General features: G+C 41.4%; 4 protein-coding genes across 8 annotated transcripts; 2 read left to right on the top strand and 2 right to left on the bottom strand.

Annotated features, from left to right (window-relative positions):
- Nucleotides 1-107: 107 nt before the first annotated feature.
- cd151 (CD151 molecule) lies at nt 108-5142 on the top strand. 4 transcript variants are annotated; one of them, XM_086209131.1, is made up of 9 exons: nt 108-276; nt 849-935; nt 1097-1175; nt 1685-1876; nt 3198-3272; nt 4014-4118; nt 4232-4387; nt 4477-4563; nt 4675-5142. In XM_086209131.1, exons 2-9 carry the CDS (start codon nt 922-924, stop codon nt 4732-4734), a joined length of 768 nt encoding a protein of 255 aa, XP_086065257.1. In that variant the 5' UTR covers nt 108-276; nt 849-921; the 3' UTR covers nt 4735-5142. The 4 variants fall into 4 exon arrangements, with proteins under 4 accessions (XP_086065257.1, XP_086065258.1, XP_086065260.1 ...); XM_086209132.1 differs by having other exon boundaries at nt 846-935; XM_086209133.1 differs by lacking the exon at nt 108-276 and adding an exon at nt 548-565.
- A 90-nt stretch (nt 5143-5232) lies between these two features.
- Nucleotides 5233-8228, top strand: gatd1 (glutamine amidotransferase class 1 domain containing 1). Its single transcript, XM_086207813.1, has 7 exons — nt 5233-5413; nt 6450-6526; nt 7207-7312; nt 7415-7522; nt 7600-7691; nt 7772-7865; nt 7948-8228. The coding sequence occupies exons 1-7, from the start codon at nt 5365-5367 to the stop codon at nt 8061-8063; spliced, it is 642 nt and encodes a 213-aa protein (XP_086063939.1). The 5' UTR covers nt 5233-5364; the 3' UTR covers nt 8064-8228.
- chid1 (chitinase domain containing 1) lies at nt 8007-14122 on the bottom strand. Its single transcript, XM_086207812.1, has 12 exons — nt 13744-14122; nt 11957-12100; nt 11154-11286; nt 11017-11061; nt 10831-10937; nt 10694-10755; nt 10495-10584; nt 9656-9757; nt 9415-9564; nt 9246-9326; nt 9120-9162; nt 8007-8757 (listed from the first exon to the last, which is right to left on the bottom strand). The coding sequence occupies exons 1-12, from the start codon at nt 13846-13848 to the stop codon at nt 8659-8661; spliced, it is 1161 nt and encodes a 386-aa protein (XP_086063938.1). The 5' UTR covers nt 13849-14122; the 3' UTR covers nt 8007-8658.
- A 317-nt stretch (nt 14123-14439) lies between these two features.
- Nucleotides 14440-17468, bottom strand: LOC147258979 (zinc-binding protein A33-like). Of its 2 annotated transcripts, XM_086209116.1 has the most exons (6): nt 16803-17468; nt 16172-16267; nt 15818-16048; nt 15503-15525; nt 15303-15421; nt 14440-15226 (listed from the first exon to the last, which is right to left on the bottom strand). In XM_086209116.1, exons 1-6 carry the CDS (start codon nt 17193-17195, stop codon nt 14670-14672), a joined length of 1419 nt encoding a protein of 472 aa, XP_086065242.1. In that variant the 5' UTR covers nt 17196-17468; the 3' UTR covers nt 14440-14669. The 2 variants fall into 2 exon arrangements, with proteins under 2 accessions (XP_086065242.1, XP_086065241.1); XM_086209115.1 differs by having other exon boundaries at nt 15303-15525.
- Between the last annotated feature and the right edge of the window lie 291 nt (nt 17469-17759).

Raw genomic sequence — 17759 nt, 5'->3', positions numbered from 1 at the left:
GCTTTTATTGCTAAAGACCTCCTATGCATGAGAAACCAGGTGGGGGCAGCCATGCACTTTAACAAGCTTTTGGGTGGGTGAGCTCCTCTGCTCTGCCAAGAGGACAGACGATCAGACGCTTGGTCAGGAGGCTCCCGGTCTGAGTGGCAACGGCAACTTAAAGTGTTGCTGTTGACTTTCACGGACTGCAGCACGCTGACTCTGGACTGACTGGGACTCCAGACCCCAGCAAAAAGACTTTGTCTCAATAAACTACAACCACCCATCTCATAGCAGGTAGGATTATTTTAGTCTCAGCTGAAAGGGAATTTTTCCATGACACAATGGTTTAAAAATAACTGTGAATATGACCGTAGGGAGATTGCTTTAAAAAAATCACACACAACTGCATGTTGTCTGATGGCAAAAAAAAGCACTGTCTTGTTGTTTGTCACACTTTACTAACTGTTTAGTATTGTTAAACTTATTTCTGAACTTTTAAAATGATTGCCCCATGATGTTCAGAGTCATGTAGAAGGAGAGGAATGTTCAGTTCGGATGAAAAACAGACTTCAGTAAGTAAGAGGTAAAAGTCAACAGTATATCACTGGAGTGAGGAGATCAGGTTAAGTTTCAGGGATGGTGGACATATATATCTGTCGGCTGCATGTCATGTGACTCAAGTTAAGTATATTCTCCACCAGAACATATTTGATTTCATCAGCGAGCTTCTTGTTTTGTAACATATCTTTTTGTAAATGCAAATTTGGAATTGACTGTCAAGAGACACTCGTTGTGTGCAGGTACTGCAGTTATGCTTTAAATCCACACAGTAAATCATTTTTCTCACTCAATGTGGAACTAAGCAGACCGAAAGAGGAATTTCTCAGATCCACACAGCAGCAGAGCCTCCATCAGATACAGATAACAAACTTTGGCTTCATGCAGTTATCCAGGTGAGGAGTCTCACTGTAGTACTGCAGTAGTATTAGGATCTCTCTTTGCATCCCGTATACAAGTTGAGCTAAACAATGTTGCAGTGAAAGATTTCACAGTTTTACAGAGCCTGACGATGCAGCTTTGTTCCATCATCTAACTCCACTTTATTTCATTCCAGAATGGAGTCTCAGGCTGAAAACACCTGTGGGACAATTTGTCTTAAATATCTACTTTTTATCTTTAATATTCTTTTCTGGGTAAGTAAAGGAGAAAGTGGAGGGGTTTCAACTAAAGCAAACAACGCACGATTGCAGGCCCTATTGAATATTGTGTTAAATATTATTACCCATTAACTTCTTTTCTTCAGATGCTGGAGATAATCATGATAAACCGAATCACCGCACAGCTTCCACTGTTTACATTACTTCTCACCCTATTAAACCACCAGTTCATTATTTATATCATGTGGAAAATTTATAGAGGCTACGTTTGTGGTGACATATATATAATATGATTAAAAATACGATCCCAGATCCTTTTCTGTACTTGAGGTTTTCCCAGTTGACCGAATCAGCTCTTGTGCAACACGTGCATTTTCCCAGTGTTCCCTATCGGATAAACAAATTTAACCGCGCATCTGTTGCGGCTCACAGAGACAAAACAAGGCGTTGTCTGGTTTTATCATAACTGGTTACAATTATGAGGAGCATTCTTGTCATAATTATCTGGTTTGAATCGAACTGATGCGTTGGGTGTGTTCTTGAAGCTGGCAGGAGGAGCTGTGTTGGCAGTGGGCGTGTGGACTCTGGTGGAGAAGAGCAACTACATCAGCTTACTGGACTCCAGCCTCTACTCGACTTCAGCTTACATCCTGATAGCTGCTGGGAGCATTGTGATACTGACCGGGGTTATTGGGTGCTGTGCTACACTGAAGGAGATGAAAAGTCTTTTGATTGTGGTAAGGTGGTTCAGTCACACGAAACAGGGAGTTTTTAAACTTCTTTATGATCTGGACCTGTAAGTTGGACCCTCATTTGAAGAGAATGTCACTCAACAGAGACCTCTTTATTAAGAAGTGTTTCTTCTGCCTTCCTCTCACAAGTATTTGAACAGAAGATAAGTCATTCATTTTCATTCATTACTGTCTGCAGGACTTATTGAGTGCAAGGTCGAAATGTAGATCTAACTGGGATCTGTGAGAGGAAGCTGTAGAACCCCAGGAGAACCCATGCAGGAATGGAGAGAACATGCAAACGCTCTCAGACACGCCAACATGTTCCAGCCCCAACAACCCTCTTGTTGCTGAAATCTGATAACAGTCTGAATCATTTTTGCATATTCTTTAGTGATTCTATAATATTTTTTTCTACTCAGATTTTTTTTTTCTACAACAAATCTGATGGCATTTTTGAAAAATGTGGGGAAATTTATCTGGAAGTTGCCTTAAAATTAACAACAACAACAACAACAACAACAACAAAAATGTGAAAAGTAGGGGAAAAAATTGATTTGGGTGAGGCGATCTTTTTTTTACAAAATATTTTTTAGTATGTCTAGATATATTAGAAATTACATTAAACTATATTTCTACTTATTAAGGTCAGATCACGAATTTTGGTCAGATTTGCATATTTAAAAGTTTGTTACATATTTAAATAAAAGTAAAAAATAACTATTCCTCAATTTACTGTTTTACTGAAGACATCCTGGAAGACCTTCAGAGTCCCCTGAGCACCAAGAACCTCTGACATAAGACGTGCTATTTCCCATCACCACTAATGAAGTATTCCTTCTGTTGAAGTATGAGAAATAAGGCAACGAGGATAAGAACTTCAGAGTCTGTGTTTTGACACACAAGCTTGGCTGAGTGTGCGTGCATAGAAAGTTAATCCCTGGTGACCTTCAGTTTCATCTGCCAGCGTTCAGAGCAGCTCATTATGTCAGAGAGGCATAACTGTCAGATATAACCCAGCAGGTCAGCCACTGTGTGTCTTTCAGAGTTTAGATTTAGAGCACGACTAATGCCAGAGGAATGAGGGGCATCACAAGTGTGTGTGTGTGCCTGTGTGTCTGTGTCTGTGAGAGAGAGAAAGAGAAGCTCTTGGACATTTTTTCTATTTCCTTGCTTCAGTGGTCTTTGAAATTAATAACTTAAAAAGTAGAACTCCTCTGTTGGCATTTTTATTGTGAGGTGTTAAGACAAATTTCATGCCGCTGCACAGTTTTCTGTCAAAACTGTGCTCACTCACAGCTCTATTATTATTTTCTTTCCTTCACAGTATTTGATCTTGTTGCTGTGCATTTTCCTGCTGGAGATTGTTGCTGGTGTGTTAGCCTACATTAACTACCAAGAGGTGACTTGTTTTACCCTCAATTGTTGTTGTTGTTTGTTTTTTTTTAAATCTGTTTGACCAAAGTGTAGTTTGATTTCATGTTATTCAAGGATGAACATGTTGAGTCAGACTAGTTGATTGTACCTTATAATCTTCTCTGGGGTATTTAAACATATATCATTTAAATGCAGACGCACTGTTCGTAAAAATCTCACGTGTTTTTCACCTGCCTGTATTTACATGAATGCACATTTGTCTCCTTCCATTACACCTTGATGTGATTGCAAATATCTTCATTTTACTGTCATTCATACACCTTCAAGCCACACAAAAGTTGCTCGTGAAATCATGACTGCATGCCTCTGTGTGCATGTTCTTCATCTGTCCTGTTTTTCCATCTTCTCACACCTCTCTTTCTCCCCCCCTCGTCTTGCTCCAGTGTTTTCCTTTCTGCTACCAGGTAATCTGCTGCCAGTTAATTCCAATTTATATCAAACTGCTCTGTCGCTGGTTGATATAAGATGTTCACTCTTTGCATGTTGTTGGTCAAGTCACAAAATCCTATTTTTAAAGTTGAACTGGTTTTAAAGAATGAGAAACAGGAGGTTGGGTCAGAGGGGCATGCAAGAGGTACAGAGGAATGTTACATGGGAGGAGAGGCATTTAACCATTTGACCAAGGGTATTAAAACTTAATGACGGGAGGATTTTGCGGGGGATATATTTTATGATGACTTGCTGAAGTACTGCTCCTATCTCACAGCTGGACGAGGACCTGAGACAGAACCTGAGAGTGACCATGCAGCAAAAATACCAGCAGCCTGGAGAGGCCAGTGTCACACAGGCTGTGGACAGACTTCACCAGGAGGTGGGTCAGGCTATAGCTAACTACCATCCTAACTCAGAGAAATGTTCCTCATTTTACTTGGCTTTAATAAAGTTTAGATTATTATGGTTCTATCTTCTATTCCTCCACCTCAGTTCAAGTGCTGTGGCAGTAACAGCTCCTCGGACTGGAGCGACAGCATTTGGATCAAGACATTAGCGAATGAGCAGCTTGTTCCTGACAGCTGCTGTAAATCTCCTAGTGAGTTCTGCGGTACGAGGGACCATCCTTCCAACATCTACAAGGTGGAGGTTGGTACAGCTGTCTACTTAGCTGTGCAGAACTCTTAAATTATAACAGGATTATAATTCTCTCTCTCTCTCTCTCTCTCTGTTTCCAGGGCGGGTGCATTATGAAGTTAGAGGAGTTCATTCTCAGTCAGCTGTATATTCTGGGTGCGCTGGGCGTTGGTATTGCATTTTTACAGGTGAAGTCTCATAAACTGAAGATAAAAATGATTAAAATATTGTGCAGTGACTTCACTGTGAATAATATTGTTGCTGTTGAACTCATAGGTTTTTCTTTCTCTCTCTTCCAGCTTGTTGGGATGATGTTTACTTGCTGCCTTTATCAAAGTTTGAAAGAGGAGCCATACTGATTTTGGACAGTATCATATCTTGCATTACCAAATGTGTGCTTAGATACCTCATTACTTCCAAGTCGCACAGTTCTAGAATCCTGTTAAATTGTGATTTGACTTTCTAACAGTATCACTGGTGTAAAAAAACAAAAAAAAACAAAAAAAAAAAACACTCAAAATACTGTTATGCTGCTGGACAGCTCTGGTGTCCCATGCTTTCATCATCTTATCTTTAATATCAAACAGAAGCAAGTGTGGATGCATTTATAAACAAGGGTGCATTTTAAAGAGCAGACAAATACTGTATTCACAATCTGTTTTGATCCTGTTTATCTAGCTTTTTTCTTACATATATGAAATACGTTTAGTTATTTTAATTATGTATTAATTCAAAACTTAACATAATATAATACAGATTGTTTTGATGTCAATAAAATACAATGTTTCCCATCTTTTGTGAACAACGTCTTTTCGTCATGTTGTTCTGAACTTTTATTCTGAAATCTGTCCAGCGGATGTTGTTGTCAGGTGACTGTACTTCCTCCTCGCGTGTTTCCTCCCACAATATTTCATCCAAACTTACCGTAATATTAAATCCAAACCAGCGAAAACGGTTTCAGCTGGAGGGAGAACAGGAAGGGAACGGACATGTCTGCGAAGCCGACTTGTCTGATAGTGGCCAGTGCGTCTGCTCAAGGTAAAGAGGAGGATGTTAGCTAGCTAGCATTAGCTAACACCCGGACACGGTCTTCTAAGCGCCTAAAGAAGATCCTCTAAATAAAAATACGTTCTGTTGCACATTTTGAGGGCAAGAAAAAAAAAATGGTTGAACACAAAACATACTTTTGCAGTAAATTCCGTCACTAAACAAGGCTGCGAATAAAAATGTTGCAATCACATTTTTTTTTAAAGATAAGTTTAGTTATTACAGAGTGCACCGTGACACTTTTTTATCGAGTCAACTTTGGAGGTTTTAAAATATGCATAATATTTGTTGAGCATGTTCTTTGCAGAAAGTCACGATACTTCCTAATTTAAAGGCCATTTCCGTTATTTAAAAAAAACACGAAACGTAAATGCTTATATTTTTCATTTCACAGGTTAAACACAAGCACACACGGTAATGGAAAACCTGGAAAAGTAATGGAGTTTGAAAAATATCTATTTCCAGACTTGGAAATTTGCTTCACCAAAAAAGAATTGAAAAGGGTTATAGAATTCTATTTCATAAATTGTCACATATAAGTTTAAATGTGGTTTATATTGCATGTTTATTTTGCATGTTTATGTTGTGTTAAATCATGTAGATTTCTCATTCATTATTGGTAAATATGTTCAGGTAAAATTTGACATGGATTTATAGGTTTATTTTTCGTGTTTAAAAAGGCATTTTTCAGAATATATGACCATCCTAAGCGATGACAAAGTAATGAAAATGGTCAAAAAATAAATAAAAGTGACAAAGCTGCTTAACTCCAAAATTAATTCTCAATATTTATGTACTTTAAACTTTCTGGCTCTTCTTTTTATCTGTTAAACACTGGTGAAGGATTGGCCTCCAAAATATTTAGGATTTCGCAAATCGGGTTTGTAGTGCTGCCTCATAAATTTCATGTTGTTTCCATTTAATTGTCAGATGAATTTTAAGCAAACTGTGAAAATGTCGCAGACCACAGTCCCACATCCCGTGTCCGTCCCCTGAATTTGCAGCTGGTGTGTTCTGTCCACTGTAGGTGTCTCGGCGAAGTCTTTCCATCAGTCCTTCGGTCTTTGTAGCTCCGTGTTTAACCTCCAGACAGCTACACCAGGGGTAAGATACAACTCTGCTACATGGCAAACAAATGGACATAAGTCAAATGTAATGAAGAAAATGGTTTAAAAACTTTAAAAGGGAAACCTAAAAGATCTTCAGGGATGTTTGAAGACCAAAAAAAAAAACCCCACAGTCTGTGCACTAGAATGCATTCTGCTTGTCATTCTTGCAGTTTCCATATCATTGTTTGTTTTGGACCATGTTTGCCTCTTATGTCAGAAAAAAATGCTCTAGCCTACAAATGAAAAAGATTCAAAATGTGGAAACATCCCTCAAGTGACCGATTCTATATGTACATCCATCCAAAATCCAATGGTTGTCTTTGGAAAGTCGTGGAGCATGAATGCTTTTCGAACCGTTCTGCCTTTTAGTCAGGCTTTTATACTTTTCTATCGCCCAGTGAAAAGAGTGAACAGCCCAACCAAGAGAACAAAAAGTAAATCTAGTCGTAAGGTTCGGTGTTGCGTTTACAGTTTTTTGCTCATCAAGCAGTGTTATGAAATATTCTAAAATTTCCGTCCACTGGAACATTTTAGAATATCATCCTCTGAGATCACGGACATCCGTTTAAAAAAAAAAAAAAGTAGCACTTTTGTGAACCCCTTGACGTTTTCATGGAGTAGGAGATAGTGTGACATTGGCTGTTTCACATGTGGAGTTAAAAGTTTTAATTACAGGGGAAGCCGATCGAGTTCGTTGGAGTGGATGAAAGTACGGCGAGGTGGGTGCAGGACTTCAATGTGAAACCTTACGCAACTCCAGCCAAACTTGAATCTATTGATGGTAAGATGATTCCAGTCATGTGACTGTTGTTATCTCTGCTGCTGCTGCTGCTGCTGCTGCTGGTTGGACTCTGCTCAGTCGTGTCATGATGACCCATTCCAGGTGCTCGATACCAGGCTCTGCTCATCCCAGACTGCCCCGGAGCACTGAATGACCTGGCACACAGCGGCTCGCTGCACCGCATCCTCACACACTTCATCTCTCACCTCAGTAAGTGAGCCTCTTTTTAGAAGTTGGTCTTTTGTTAGTCTGATGTATGTGGTTACAGGTTGTGTGTCCCTGTGCAGAACCTGTGTGCGCAGTGGGACAAGGAGTATCAGCGCTGTGTTGTGCCACTGAGGGACAACGGTGGATCTTCAGTGGCTACAGCTTAACAGGGGTAGGTCTTCCTCTGCTGTACAAATATGTTTGTACTTTTACATGAATGTATGTCGTCACAGCATGTGTTGTTGCTGGCAGCCATCAGTGTTTGAGCTAGTGCGGAGGCCAGACTTTGCTAACCTTCCCTTAATCGTGGAAGACTTCGTGAAGGATAGCGGCGGATCCTACACAGGTAAGACTTCCTCTCCATTGTTAAGAATTTGATCAACTTTCCCAAAACTAAAGCCTTCTTCATACTTATCTTTGTTTTCCAGCGAGTCCAGAAGATGCAGTTCATGTAGTCGTTGACAGACATCTAATAACTGGACAGAACATGCAGTCGACGCCACTTGCTGTAAATAATCTCATCTTGCTCAGTGGCGCCAAGTAAAAACAGCTGGACCACAGGAACTCAGCATTTATATTCATGTACTTCAACATCTCAGACAGATATTGTAAGATGTGTCAGAACACAAGTTCTACAACATTGTAAATCCATTGATAATGTAATAAAACAACCAATAAAAACCATACAATCAATTGTATTCATGAGAACCCTTTAACAGTAAAATTTAGATCCAAGAGCAGACACGTCACGAGAGAACAGAAAAGTTCTGGATTTGGATTGAACCTCAGAGCAAGAATACACTTGTTTAACCTCGACACACACCGATGAACATGCACCTTCTGTTGAGCAGAGATGTGTTGCTGGACTCAAAGTGAACTGCACAAATTGATTTGTTTCCTCCACAACATCAGAAATGAAAAGAAGTAAAACATTACAGTACCGTTTGTTTGCCAGAGTAAACAAATCCCTGGATTTCTCAACACATTCATGACCAGTATCACCTGAATCCTGTCAGTGGCTCAGTTCAGAGTTCATGTCACTTCACTTGGAGAGAAAACTGATACTTTAGGGCACCGTGATCAGGACACAAAAAAAAAAAATCCACGTGCTGCACAGTCTTCACAAACAAGCCCAGCTTTCATAGGAGATCATAGAAGTAGTCCAGTCCTTGTCCCAGCTCCCACAATGAAAGCCCAGTGCCCAGTTCTTTCGCCAACGAGATCCTCATGTGCATTGACTGTAAAATTATAGAAATAATGCAAATTCAATAACAGCACAGTTAATGAAAACATGTAAGAGGTCCAGTGTGTATGCTTCAGGATAGATTCTTGGCCAAGTGAGTAAAATACTAATAACTGAATCACCTGAAATGAAAACATGTCTTTTGGGTGAGAATGAGCTCACTGTTGCGTCTGCAGGAGCCCGTGCTTCACAAATCAGAGTCAAACATGATACAATTGACTTGGGAGCGTGCCATCTTTTATGGAATACGCAGCTTCCCTTGAATTAAGCTGTTGTGCTAAATTCGCTTTGTGCCGTTTCAAATTATCTGCACTGTGACTATTTTGTGCCCACAAACTTCAAAGTAAAGATTTTTACCTTCAGCGATGGATAGTAGACCACATGTTTCACTGCATTGTTCCTAAAGTGAAAAAAAGGGAGGATGTGTATTTTCAATTGTATGAAGGGAGGCCAATAATTTGCATTCTCTTCTAGAAGCATTACCTCTTGTAACTGAAGTAATGCTCAGCAGAATATTCATCCCACAGCATTTTGGGTCTGTGTTCGCGCAACATCTCAATATACCTGCAGATAATCAGCGGACAAGTAGATTGAAATCACTAAATTCTGAATTGAATATTCCAGCAGTGGTAGCAATGTTTTCATGCAGTACCTCGCCCCCAGTATCGGTTCTGTTCCCTGGCCTGCAAAGTCAAGGCCGTACAAATTGAGTCCAAGCAGGATCTTCTGCCTCCACTCAGTGTTGGGTGCTAGCTGGAGAACACAGTCTCTCACCCAGGGCAGCGGGGAGCTCGGTCCTGGTCTGTTACAAAAAAAAAAGAAAAAGACATAAGTCATGTCATAAATGTTTGCAGTTAATGGATTCATGGCAAAGCCTGAGTGTGTTTCTTCACCTTGCACCGTTGGAGTAGTCGTACGTCATCAGGCTGAATCCGTCGACTGTGGGGGCCAGCTGCTCAAACTCCTCCCTGCCAAACATACCTTGCCGGCCCGTGCTGATCAGGACAAAAACAAATTACATATTAAAAAGAGGACAACAAATAAATTGAAGATATGCTAACTTGCTGTCCTCTTCAGAGCCAGACAAGAAGGTGGCTACCTTTCACTCCTCTGTGAGGGTGAAGAATGGAGCTGAGATCTACAGAGACCAGCTGACTGCTAGTTAGCTTAGCACAACAAATATCAGTGGATGGGAAGTGTTACCATTATCTCTGACAAAAAAAATTGCCATGAAGATCAATTTCAGGATTTTAATTTGTCCAGTAGTAATCCTCAGTCTTTCTTACTAGTCAGTCAAGACTTATAGTAAAAGTTGCCCTTCTATTCAACAACAAACATTTTGTTTTGAGGCTATGAGGCTTTTGTGGTGCTGTGTCAAATCAATGCACCCAGTCGGGAAAGTAGTTCTGACAATATATCTAAAATAAATAACAATTTCTCATAATCTCAGATTGTCATTTCATAGTGAATATAATGCAACCCTAGTTACATGAATTCAGACAAAGTCAGCTTTGAAGAGGGAGGTATGCTAACATTTTCCATCAACTACCATTTATCGTGCAAAGCTAACTAGCAGTCAGCTGGTGTCTGTGGCTCTCAGCTCTTTAATGCAGCACAGAGTATGGAGAGAGAAGGGGATCTATCTTCTCATTTGCCTCTGGGGAGGACGGCAAACCAGCGTGTTTCCAAAACTGGTGTCATGTTCCTTTAAAGACAGTTAAGTTTCATTCACCTTGTGACAGCTGGTGGGATAACAAGAATACAGTCCAATCTTTTAGCCTTCAAAGTCTCACATACGTGTTTCACCAGATGCACCAGCTCCCTGAATGAAAGAAATCAGTGTGTGTTGCATCACACTCAAGCCATCTCAGAAAAAAGCAACAACAACACAAACACCATGAAAGAAATAAGATGCTGACAGATCGGCTCACTTTCTTTTGTTGCCTCCCAGCTGGCTCCACAGCTCCAACGTGAAGCCATCAAAGCCCTCCGTCTGCAGGGCCACATGTCCGTTAGACAGAAACAGCACAAACACCTAGCAAGGAAGGTGAACTCAGTGTGACTTTACCTTTGCAACATCCACCAGCTCACCTCCCAGCTCCTCGATCTCATCCTCACTCCCCAGCACGCTCATGTAGTCCTGATAAGACCAGCCATCGAATAACAACCGGGGTACTGAGCATGAGGGAGCAAGGAGAGTCAACTACACCGTCTTCTGAGACATCAGGAGTTGATCAGGACCACATCTACTCACCCATCCGGACTTTTTTATTTGCCTTGCGTACAGCTTTGACCCAACCTGTGGGGACATGAGGAAAAATGATGCTTTCATGAGAGATAAGGACCAGAAAAGTGGTTCCCATGTGGCTGTTAGTGATGCAGGACCTCTACCTGGGTCGTGGTCATGGATCCCCGTCACATCAAAGATCTCAGGTCCTCGCCGGCGAAGCTGAAGCCACACCGGAGACACTGAAGTTAGTTTGGAGCCGAACAACTTTGCGATGTCATACCCGTGGGAATTCCACTGGATGAAGGGAAAAGGAGACATGACACAGATTTAAAAAAAAACAAAATCAAGAAAAAAACCTACATATAAAATACTGAAGGAGACAAATATTTAAAGGAACACAACAAATTTGGGGGAGGAGTATGCTTATTCACCCCCAGAGACCAGCTGACCACTAGTTAGCTTAGCATAATGAATAGTAAGGAGTCAGATGTTGTTCAGTTAAACAGCAATATTAGACTAGATTGGCTAAAAAGTCCATGCAGTTAAACAAAATAATAATAATCTGATTCAGACGTGGTGAAACTAAACTATTAAGGTGTGTTCACACCAAGCCAGTTCCTGTTAACCCTCTGCTAAGGTGAATAATTGATTTAATCACCTGTCATTACCAGTAGATAGAGACAAAGGGTCCTGTACTTGAGCTTTAAAACTAGCTCAGCTGTCATCAGTACCCCATAACAGAATTTTCATTCCCTGATGTCAAATTCAACCAAAAAAGCATCAATGTCTCACAAAAGCGAGTGTAGAAAGCGAACATCAACCACAGTAAAAAGAAAAGGAGGATTTCAGAACCAGCAACTTTTCCAATTCATTTTCAAACTTTACATTCAGGCAGCCTTCAAATAAAACTACCGAGCTTTCCTTTAATGGTGAGATTATAGTGTTGTTACTGGTCCAGACTTACAGGGGTCACATATCCCAGCACTGGTCCTTGGAATGTTTTCTTGATTTGGGCACAATGTCTCTTCTCCTCCTTCACAATGTCCTTCCAGTGAGGGTCTGACACAACGAGCCCCCTCTCCAGCACTGACACCTCTGCAAGAGACGTCTGAGCAGCAAACAAGGCACATTTTATTACCAGCAGGAGCTTCTCCACACCACAAATATGATCCAAAACACAATAGGAGGCCACATGAGCAGTTGGAGGACACACATGCAGTAAGAGCATCAAGAGGACACACATGCAGTAAGAGCATCAAGAGGACACACATGCAGTAAGAGCATCAAGAGGACACACATGCAGTAAGAGCATCACGAGGACACACATGCAGTAAGAGCATCACGAGGACACACATGCAGTAAGAGCATCAAGAGGACACACATGCAGTAAGAGCATCAAGAGGACACACATGCAGTAGGAGCATTAGGAGGACACACATGCAGTAGGAGCATCAAGAGGACACACATGCAGTAGGAGGACACACATGCAGTAGGAGCATCAAGAGGACACACATGCATTAGAAGGACACGTGCAGTAGGAGGACACACATGCATTAGAACACACATGCAGTAGGAGCATTAGGAGGACACACATGCAGTAGGAGCATCAAGAGGACACACATGCATTAGAACACACATGCAGTAGGAGCATTAGGAGGACACACATGCAGTAGGAGCTTCAAGAGGACACACATGCAGTAGGAGGACACACATGCAGTACGAGCATTAAGAGACACACATGCAGTAGGACACACATGCAATAGGAGCATCAAGAGGAAACACATGCAGTAGGAGGACACACATGCAGTAGGAGGACACATGCAGTAGAACACACATGCAGTAGGAGCATGATGAGGACACACATGCAGTAGAACACACATGCAGTAGGAGCATTAGGAGGACACACATGCAGTAGGGGCATCAAGAGGACACACATGCAGTAGGAGGACACACATGCAGGAGGACACACATGCAGTAGAACACACATGCAGTAGGAGCATCAAGAGGACACACATGCAGTAGGAGCATTAGGAGGACAAACATGCATTAGAAGGACACATACAGTAGGAGGAGGACACACATGCAGTAGAACACACATGCATTAGGAGCATCAAGAGGACACACATGCAGTAGAAAGACACATGCAGGAGGAGGACACACATGCAGTAGAACACACATACATTAGGAGCATCAAGAGGACACACATGCATTAGAAAGGACACATGCAGTAGGAGGACACACATGCAGTAGAACACACATGCATTAGGAGCATCAAGAGGACACACATGCAGTAGAACACACATGCAGTAGGAGCATTAGGAGGACACACATGCATTAGAAGGACACATACAGTAGGAGGAGGACACACATGCAGTAGAACACACATGCATTAGGAGCATCAAGAGGACACACATGCATTAGAGGGACACATGCAGGAGGAGGACACACATGCAGTAGAACACACATACATTAGGAGCATCAAGAGGACACACATGCATTAGAAAGGACACATGCAGTAGGAGGACACACATGCAGTAGAACACACATGCATTAGGAGCATCAAGAGGACACACATGCAGTAGAACACACATGCAGTAGGAGCATCAGGAGGACACACATGCAGTAGGAGCATCAAGAGGACACACATGCAGTAGGAGGACACACATGCAGTAGGAGCATCAAGAGGACACACATGCAGTAGGAGGACACACATATCCACACATCCACGTCAGTCACCTGGAAGTTGCTCACCTCGGCTTCAGCTTTATGCGACTTCTTGGCATCAGTTTTGGAAAGTGTGGCACTGCCTAACCAGCAGCAGGCGACGGCGTGACACAGGAACAGCGTCGCTCTCATCTCCAAAAAGACAGCACAGAGGACTGTGAAGCAGTAAACAGGGTCCCTCAGCTCTGCAGATTTGCAGCTAAAGTGTTTGCTTCCTGACTGATCCTATCTGGCAAATTTGAAAACAGCATTTCCTGTTGCGGCCCGACTCGCTCAAAGAGCCAACACGGCCCTGTTCATGAAGTAAACGTATGTCCTCAATAACAGCTGCTGTAGCTGTTCAGAGGTTGGTAGCAGTTTGATTGACAACTTAGCTCAACGTGTCTCAGGAGCGTCAACGATACTGGGTAACTTCCGCGTTGTGTGCTTTTCAAAATAAAGGCTGGTTGTTAAACATGGAAGTTAAGCTCAGCCAGTAGACCGCTAGAGGGCAGCATACAGCTATCAAGGTGCCGCTGCTGTAATATCACATGAATGAACTGGAATGTTTAAAGATTAAGCTCTTGTCTTTATTGCAGTAAAAAGGGAATTATCCATTAAGGCATTTATACAAAGAAGAAAGGAAGCAGACATATTAAATGACATGTGCCTTATTTGTCTGAAGAGAAAATATTTATTTTGCATCAAAAATAATAAAATAAAATACAAAAATATTCCATAAAATTTGATGAAAAGAGGTGTGACTTATTTGTCCAGGTTGATAATAAATCTGTCCTCATTTGGAGTCTCTGGGTCACAAGAAATGTATACAATTGATGAAAAAAAAGAGTTTGTACTACAGGCTGGATTTACAACATAATCGCTACGATAAAGAAAATAGCAGAATAAAGCCTATCAATAAAGAAAGCTGCAGCTGTGAAGATCAGAACACACACTCTGTTCATCGGGTGTTTTCATGATTTTTCTACATTCACTGTTATGGTCAGGGGACAGATTCTCAGTTGGTTGGATTGTTTCCCCTCCCCGCACATCCCAGGAGAGAAGTAGGGGAAAAGTCTCTCTCTGAATTTCTCTTTAAATGTGTATATTGACTTGAAATCTACAGCGTTGGTGAACACCACCTTCCCCTTGTCATAGTCCAGCTCCACGACAATCCTCTGTGGCCTCTCTTTAAACACCAGTGTTGTTTGAGATGACCTCTGAACCTGAAATGAGTCACCATCACACTGGCCAATGACCCAGAAGCCTTCAGACGGGCAGAGGAAGGCGGCACTCTTCCTGTTATGTGACTCGCTGGCAACTCCAATGTACCAGTCTTTGCTCTGGCTAACATCCACAGTCCAGCTGTGTTTTCCAGATGTGAAACCTGTAGCTCCAAGAACACACACTCGGCCACTGCAGCGCTCGGGGTTGTTGGGTAGCAGCTGCTGGCTGGCATACTGGACACAAGTCAGCTCTTCAGAGAACTTTAGGTTGGACTGGGCTGTGTTTGGGTCCATTGTGACAGGAGCTGGAAAACAAAAGGTCAGTAGAATGACAATAATACCTTGTACAGAAGATTCCTGTCTCTTAGTCTGCTCACCCACCATATTGGACAATGTTTGCCATCTTTTTCCAAATTCCAAATTTAAGGGATCCCAGATGCTTTGCAGAGTCTATCAGAATATCTCTGATGCACTGTGACCCTCCAATGTTGGTTTTGACCCTGCAACATGTTAGAATGATTACAACATTGTCTTGTAGAGACTGCCAGTGTTGATGTGAGCAGACGGTTGTTGGATGGTACCTTATCGTTGTCTGCTTGTAGTCCTGCAGGCAGGTAATGAAAGAGGAAACAGATTCTCTTTAACAAATGTTGTCTTGAAAATGGGATCGCATGTAGACACGTTTACGAGAAATTTGAAAATTAACATCGAAATAAAAATCTGTTGATGCGCATATATGCAGTAATGTGCATACAGAAAAACTCAAACATTAGGACAAGTAGAAACCATTTCACATGGTGGATTTGAATTAATTTGTATCCAGGACTCAGTATTCAGACTTAATCTTTTCATCAAGGTAAGAATAAATAATTGGTGTATGTAATGGTTGTATCTACCAGTAAAAATGGTAAATCGCTCGCTTTGAGGGCTTTCTCAGTATCATCGACGATGGAGGAGAGGCTCTTGATCTGGTTCTCGATTTCTTCCAGCTTCTTATTCATCACCTGCATCTTCACTTCCTCTTCCTGTTTGAGTGCCTTCAGTCTGGTCTTTTCCTCCTCCAAAAGGAAAAAGTGCAACTTCTCAAACTCCTCCTTAATGGCATTCTGGTTTTGATCCGCTTGGGTCTGAAATGTTGTTGAAGCTGATTATTGACACTGGTGAAAAAAGGCACGAGGCTAAACAGGCTTGAGGCTCTTAACACAAAGCAGAGGTCATGTTCTAAATACAACGGATGTGCTGACTTCTACCTGTATGTAGCTTCTGGTTTCCTCCCAGTTCTCCTTCGTTTTCCTCAGAGCCCTGAGCCTTTTCCTAATTGACTCAAGCTTGGCTGAAATTTCAGTCTGAAATGTTCACATGAAATGTTCTTGTCAAAATCCCATAAAAAAACCCTTTCAATCACAGTTCTATTCGTCATGTGTGCTCTCAGATCAATAGTTTGTGTTTCCTCTTTCTGTATGGTGTACATAGAATAAGTTGATTTTTGTCCACGTTGTTGTCAACGGCATCTGCCGGGCGTGAGAGTCGCTGCTTGCTGTGTTACATGTGGTATTTGCTACTTTTCGGTTTCACGCACTCATAAGAGTGAAATCACCTCTCCTTGTCTTTATTAAATTAAACAACGTTTTGGGTTTTCATTTTGTTGAGCCTAAATTAATTCTCTGCATTTCTGAATTTGTGATTGTGGACGGAATCTTTGGGGTGTGGAATGCTGCTCCGATGGTGCACACGTTTTTACCTGCCTCAATTATTATGATTGATGAGCATATTTATTGACTATTTTAGACATATTCTAAAATGAGTTCCATGCTAATTACTGATCAAAGTGATCGTTTTGCAACACACAACGTAAAAACGTACGGGTTTTAAAATGTTTACCTTTTTCTGTTGGGCTGCCTCCTCCACTGGACTGCAGTCATGGGTTTTATGCTGTTTTGACATTTGGCAGATGAGGCAGATGGGTTCTTCATCGTTCTGACAAAAGATCTTCAGCTTCTCATTGTGAAGAACACAAAGGTCTTGACTCTTCCTGGCCATTCGCACTTGATATTCATCTGCAGCGATCTTTAGAGCCAAATTGATTGGTGGAGGCTTCCTGGAGACAACCACGGTGTGACACACTGGACATTCCCGGCATCCTTTCCATTCCCAAAATGCCTGTAAACAAGGTTTACAAACATTATGGCCACATTGGAGCAGGGCTGGATGACGGTAAATTTCAGTGCATCTAGGACAAATCAGGTCCTCTTCTGAGAAAGAACTTGTAGCCATCAGGTTGAAGTATTGAGTGAGGTGACAGCAGAGCTTCCTACTTGAATGTGTTACAGCTCCTGAATGCTCGGTTCAGTAACTGCTGGCAAACTAGTATGACTGGTTAATAAACTTGAAGCATTCTACACATGACTAACCTGACAAAGAAAAAAAAAAACACCCTACAAGATGAAGAATGCATTTCCAAAACAGTAACAGTACTCAGTTGGTTTTACTTTCTATAATGACATATTCTAACAAGCATCTTTCACTCAGCTTGTCTGCGTCTGTCACCCTGTCCAGAACCAGTAAAACGTATCAGTCTCGAGCCTCTGTCAGGTCTAACAATCTAAAGCAGCACTGTAACCAGTGAAGAGCTAATAAATGTGGCTAAAATGACCTTTAGTGCCTTGGATATTTTAGGAAAATCTTTAAAAAAATATATGTAAATCTAACAATGACACGTTTTTTTTCAAAGAAATTACTTTCTTAAAAAATAAGAACTTGCAAAGAAAAACAAAACTCCCTTCATCCATTTCAACCTTTGACTGGTTTTCACATTTTCTACATAATTTACCTGCTGTT

This window comes from Aulostomus chinensis, chromosome 7, assembly GCF_037954235.1.
Source record: "Aulostomus chinensis isolate RoL2024-O1b breed Wild chromosome 7, RoL_Achi_v1.0, whole genome shotgun sequence".
NCBI classification, from domain to species: Eukaryota; Metazoa; Chordata; class Actinopteri; order Syngnathiformes; family Aulostomidae; genus Aulostomus; species Aulostomus chinensis.
This window is presented reverse-complemented; position numbering and strand designations above follow the sequence as displayed.